The 6,232-nt window shown below is 43.6% G+C and overlaps 1 protein-coding gene across 1 annotated transcript; it reads left to right on the top strand.

Annotated features, from left to right (window-relative positions):
- Positions 1–2,600: 2,600 nt before the first annotated feature.
- Positions 2,601–3,575, top strand: LOC114191243. Its single transcript, XM_028080416.1, has 3 exons — positions 2,601–2,916; positions 3,015–3,067; positions 3,111–3,575. The coding sequence occupies exons 1-3, from the start codon at positions 2,601–2,603 to the stop codon at positions 3,573–3,575; spliced, it is 834 nt and encodes a 277-aa protein (XP_027936217.1).
- Positions 3,576–6,232: the final 2,657 nt, after the last annotated feature.

Below are 6,232 nucleotides of genomic sequence, written 5' to 3'. Positions count from 1 at the left end.
TATTTTTATGTATATTAAAACGTGTTGTGGATTTTTATAATTATTGAATTGTATTGGTTAGTATGAAATATGAATCGGTTGCATTGGTTAGGCATTGAGTTGGCATGTGCATGGGTGTGGGTTCAAACCTTGGGAGACCCAAAGGAAACTCTAATTTTGTCATTTTTGGTTTTGATTTGAAGTTGAAGGGTTAAGGAAAAACCCTAGCAGAAGTATCAGTTAGGGGTAGCTGGAAAGCAAGCCAATTAGTGAGCTTGAATGGTCATTACCCTCTCTTAATGCTATTTTCGTTTTAGAGTATTAGGCAACCATTAAAACACCCCTAAAAAGCCTAATTGTGAGAGAAGAGAAAGTTTTCTGCAAAGGGTATTGTGAGGTTACAGAGAGATTACGAAATTGAGGTTGAAAGGTGAGGTTTGGGTGTGAAAAAAGGGCTGAATTGAGAGAAGACAAGGGAGACCAATTGGAGTTCAAGGAAAGGAGTAGAGGAACACTCGGGGAAGGCTTTAATCCAGGTTAGGGGAGCTGTTTATATTGCTTTTACCGTGGTTATGATAAACTTTGTCGAATGTGAATGAAATTGCATGTGGTACTTGCGTTTGTGACATTTTTCGCAGTTTCTGGATTTTTCCCAGAAACCGCCTAGTGGTGTTGAAGGCCCGCCAGGCGACTCATACGTTTAAGACCCAAAAACTGGGTTTTACTCATGCACCGCCTTGCGGCAAGGTGCTGCCCGCCAGGCGACACATACTGGATTTTCCAATTCTCACAGGTTTTGGGTGGTTCCGTGTTGTTGGAGGTCTGGGTTAATTTATATGATGTGTGTATGATTGAATTGTTGTGTGATTACCTATAATCGCGAAATTGGTGGAAGATTTCATGAAGTTTCATGTGAGTTGGTATATTTAGGTCTCGTTTGGGTTTGGGAATGAATGTCATAACCAATGATTGTGAATGGTGAATTGTTTGCGTGTGATTGATGATGATCTGATGGTAATCTGATTCTGGGAATGATGCGTGCGAAATTACAGCATTGTAAAGATGAACTGTGAAACAATAGGGTGGGGGAGTCACAAGGATTGCGGAGGGGGAATCTGGGCAGAGCCCAGTTTTTCACGTACCGCCTGACGGTACTGAGGCTGCCGCCAGGCGACCTGTCAGGAGGGCAGCAGGTGCAATCTGGTTAGTGCTCTTGCCATGGGGTGCAATGATTGGGGTTCTTATTGGAAGTATTTTGAGATAGGATAGATTGGAATTTCATCATCTAGGATATTTAGATAATAAAAGGAAGATAAAAAAATGTGCTTCGGTTATATTACATATTGTTAGCTGTTATGTTAATTTGGGTGTCCAAGTGCACATAAAATGATGACCAGATTGGGGTGGAATAAATAGTAGGGTGAAAGGGTTTAGAAACCAGGATATATGGAGTATGAGAACTAGTAAGGTAATAAAAAGGGAAAAGGATGGGTGAAAGAGTTAATTGGGCATATGGCCGTAACTGGGGTACGGTAATGTTCACAGAATAACATGTATAATGATAAGTGGTAAGGGGAATATTTTTAATTGTGGCTTGTTCTGTTTGAGAATCAAAAGAAATGTGGTATGCCGATAATGTTTGAGTTGGGCATGAATTGATTGAACTAGGTGTGTTTTAGTTTTGGTGATATGTTATAAATACTATGATTAGTGTGTAGAAGTAGTGTTGCGAATTGAGGTCTTCAGACCTGTAGAATGTGCCAAAAACCAGTAGCATCTCGCTACTGGTATGGCGCTTGGCCGTATAGGGCAGACCGCCAGATGGTAGTGCCTTAAACCAGTGGCAGTGGCCTCTGCCTGCAGGAGGCGCCTAGCGGCAGGATTGTGTCTGCCAGGCGGTGACGGAAAATTACGGGTCCTGTTTGGGTCGTAGCGCCTGGTGGTGGGAGTGTGATCGCCGGGCGGTTTTCTGCCAGTATCTGCCTAGCGGTGTCTAGGCGGTACCAGGCGGTTTGTGTGGTAATGGGTATCATATTTCATTCGTTTTATATGCATAGCTCACCCTATCTGTGTGTGTGTGGCGATGATCGGATGATTTATTATCCGGGAGCAGATGTTTTGACAGGTGTTATGGGCTTTTGAAGATTTGAATTTTGATGAACTGGAGACGCTTGAGACTAGAGAGCGGGATCATGTTATGGGCTTTTGAAGATTTGAATTTTGATGTATTTATGTTTTGGAACATTAGCCATTTTTGGTTTTTATGAGTTGTAATGTTTTTGAATTGCGAACCGTTACAATGTTTTGAATTTGCGACTTTAATTTTCCCGCGTTTTGGGAATATGCCTATATAGATGAGGAATAATTTTTATATTATCGTATTTAGTCTCATTTATTTAATTGTTTATGATATTTTCAAAGTAATATTCCTTAGGGATGTTACAGTTGGTATCAAAGCAAAAATTTGGAAAATGTTTTGAAAAACATGTTTTGGGGCTTTTGGGGAGTGAGCTTGCTATGTGTGTGCATGGTATTATATGTGTGTTTAAATTTAAGGAGGTAAGAGTGTGTTAAACTAATGGAGTGATGTTTAACAGTTGAATATGTGGCGTATCCAGGCAATGGCAGCTAACAGAAGAAGGAGGAACGCTAACGGTGTTGATGACATTGCAGAAGGCATTCATCGCATGGTGGATGCAATGCAACAACCTATTCCAGCACAGCCGAGAGTGGCAATAACACCAGCAAGAGTGCCAACAATAGAGGATTTTTTGCGCCATAAGCCCGCAAAATTCACAAGTGGGGCCACTCCACACGAAGCTGATGCCTGGCTTCGCAAGTGCGAAAAGATCTTTGGAGTGATGAACTGTGCCGACGAGCAGAAGCTGACCTTTGCTGTGTACTTGCTAAATAATGATGTCGAGTACTGGTGGGCAGGCATGAAACAACAAATGTAGGTTAGGGAGGAGTCAGTAACCTGGGAAAATTTCAGAATCCGATTCTTAGAAAAATATTTTCCGAATACTGTTAAGCAGGACAGGGAGGCGGAGTTCTTGGCTCTGCAACAGGGGAACATGTCGGTGCAAGAGTATGTTAACAAATTCGAGCACCTGGCAACGTATTATTCTCAGGCAATTACCGAGGAGTGGAGATGCCTCAAGTTTGAGATGGGGCTCAAGCATGACTTGAAAGAGGTGGTCACGCCGCTGAGAGAGAGAAAGTTTTCGATCTTGGTGGAACAAGCCAAGAGTGCAGAGTACCTAGAAAGAGGGTCGAATCCGGCAAGTCGACATCAGAAGAATGTCGCAGAGGCGAGACAGATGAAGAAACCTTATAGTCGACCTCAGACTTCTCAGGGCCCCATGTGTTACCAGTGTGGGGGACCCCATTTAAAGAGGAACTGCCCTCAAATAACCGGTGGGGTAGGAGGATCAGGAGATCGTCGCAAATGCTTCATATGCGGCAAACCGGGCCACTTTGCCAATAACTGCCCGAAGAAAAAGAGTATTGGGGTGAAAAAGCCAGCCGCATTCCCAGCTGAGAGAGCTAGAGCAATGGGAAGAGTATTCGCTATGACCTCCACAGAGGCTACCTAATCAGGTAACCTTATTCTTGAGCCCTGTTTGTTAATTGGCCAGTCAGTTTTAATGTTGTTCGACTCTGGAGCAACACATTCCTTCATTTCTAATGCTTGTGTGGGGAGACTGAACTTGGAGAAACGTGGTTTGGGATGTGAGTTGCTGGTGTCAACTACTTCCTCAGGTCAGGTAGCAACCAGTTCAGTTTGTGTGGGGTGTGTGATGGAAGTGGCAAGTCGCAGATTCAAGGTGAACTTGGTGTGCTTGCCTCTAGAGGGACTGGACGTAATATTGGGAATGGACTGGTTGTCCAATAATCACATCATAATTGATTGTGGACGACACAATTTGGTATTCCCAGAGCATGAAGGGTTAGAGTTGATCTCAACTCGAGAAGCTATGAGAGCGCTGCAAGAAGGGGCCACATGTTTTATGGTGATGGCTAAACCAGAAAAGAAAAACGCAGTGGAGATGATTTTGAATATCCCTATTGTCAATGAGTACGCAGATGTATTTCCGGATGAAGTATCGAGACTGCCCCCAAGTCGAGACATAGATTTCTCTATCGACTTAGTTCCTGGTGCAGGTCCGGTATCCATGACACCGTACAGAATGACACCTGTAGAATTGACAGAACTCAAGAAGCAAATAGAGGATCTACTTGAGAAGAAATTTATTCAGCCTAGTGCGTCGCCGTGGGGAGCTCCGGTATTACTAGTGAAGAAGAAGGATGGGAGCTCAAGACTTTGTGTTGATTACAGGCAGCTAAACAAATTAACAATCAAGAATAAGTATCCTTTGTCGAGGATTGACGACCTACTAGATCAGTTGAAGGGGGCAGGAATATTCTCCAAGATATACCTACGATCTGGATATCATCAGATCTTGGTGAAGCCGGAAGATGTACAGAAGACGGCTTTCAGGTCGAGGTATGGCCACTACGAATATGTAGTGATGCCATTCAGAGTAATGAATGCACCGGCAATATTCATGGATTACATGAATAGAATCTTTCGACCTTGGTTAGATAAGTTTGTCTTCGTCTTTATAGATGACATACTTATTTATTCAAAGACGAGAGAAGAGCATGCTGATCATTTGAGGGTTGTATTGAAGATACTCAGGGATCATCAGTTGTATGAGTTGTCCAAATGCGAGTTTTGGCTGGACGAGGTACAGTTTCTCGGGCATGTCATATCAGCCAAAGGCATTGCGATAGATCCGGCTAAGATCGAGACGGTCCTTAAGTGGGAGTGGCCTAAGACGGTGACTGAGGTGAAGAGTTTCCTGGGTCTGGCAGGATATTACAGGAGATTTATGGAGGGGTTCTCGAAGAAAGTGAACCCATTGACACAACTCACAAGAAAAGATCAGCCATTCTCTTGGATTGAAAAGTGTGGGGAGTGCTTTGAGGACATGAAAAGGTGTTTGACTACCGCTCCGGTGTTAGTAATTCCTAATTTGGGGAAAATGTTTGAGGTGTATTGTGATGCATCTCATCAGGGGCTGGGGTGTGTGTTGATGCAAGATAAGAGGCCGGTGGCATATGCTTCTCGTCAGTTGAAAGTACACGAGAAAAATTACCCGACTCACGACTTGGAGCTGGCAGCTATTGTATTTGCTCTCAAGTCTTGGAGACACTACTTGTACGGGTCTCAATTTCAAGTTTTCAATGATCACAAAAGTCTGAAATACTTGTTCGACCAGAAGGAATTAAATATGAGACAACGCAGGTGGATGGAGTACCTGAAAGACTACGATTTTGAATTGCTTTATCACCCAGGCAAGGCAAATGTCGTAGCTGACGCATTGAGTCGTAAGAAGATGCATGTCTCCTGCATGATGGTAAAGGAGTTGGAGCTGATTGAAAAACTTCGGGACATGAACTTGGGAATGCAGTTTGGACAAGGAGTTATACAATGCAGTATGTTAAAAGTTACTAATGACTTCTTGAATGAGATACGTGTGGCTCAGGGGCATGATATGGAGCTGCAACAATTTGTGGGATGGCTGGGTACAGATAAAGGAAAAGATTACCAGATGGGGGAGGACGGTATTCTACGCTTCAGAGGTAGGGTGTGTGTGCCTGGAGGACCCCTATTCATGCGGCAAATTCTGAAAGAAGGTCACCAAAGTCGTCTTAGCATCCACCCGGGAATGACTAAGATGTACAAGGATTTGAAGGAGTCCTTTTGGTGGAATGGGATGAAATCAGACGTGGCCGATTTTGTTGCTCAATGTTTGGTATGCCAAAAAGCCAAAATTGAACATCAAAGGCCGGGAGGTACCCTACAACCGTTGGAGATACCTCAGTGGAAGTGGGATAGTATCTCCATGGATTTTGTGACACACTTGCCGAAGTCGACAAGAGGGCATGACTCAGTCTGGGTAATTGTGGACAGATTGACTAAGTGTGCACACTTCTTACCTATAAATCAGAAATGCTCGATGGATAGACTAGCAAAAACTTATGTGCGGGAGGTAGTGAGGTTACATGGGGTGCCAGAAAGTATAGTGTCAGACCGGGATCCGAGATTCACCTCCCGATTTTGGCAGTCATTACAAGCAGCCTTGGGAACTCAACTGAAGATGAGTTCAGCTTACCATCCTCAGACAAATGGTTAATCTGAGCGTACTATACAGTCTTTGGAAGATTTGTTGCGGTCTTATGTGTT

Source organism: Vigna unguiculata, chromosome 7 (genome assembly GCF_004118075.2).
Source record: "Vigna unguiculata cultivar IT97K-499-35 chromosome 7, ASM411807v1, whole genome shotgun sequence".
Classification (NCBI taxonomy): Eukaryota; Viridiplantae; Streptophyta; class Magnoliopsida; order Fabales; family Fabaceae; genus Vigna; species Vigna unguiculata.
The sequence above is the reverse complement of the archived record's forward strand: the minus strand, read 5'-3'. Positions and strand labels throughout refer to the sequence as shown.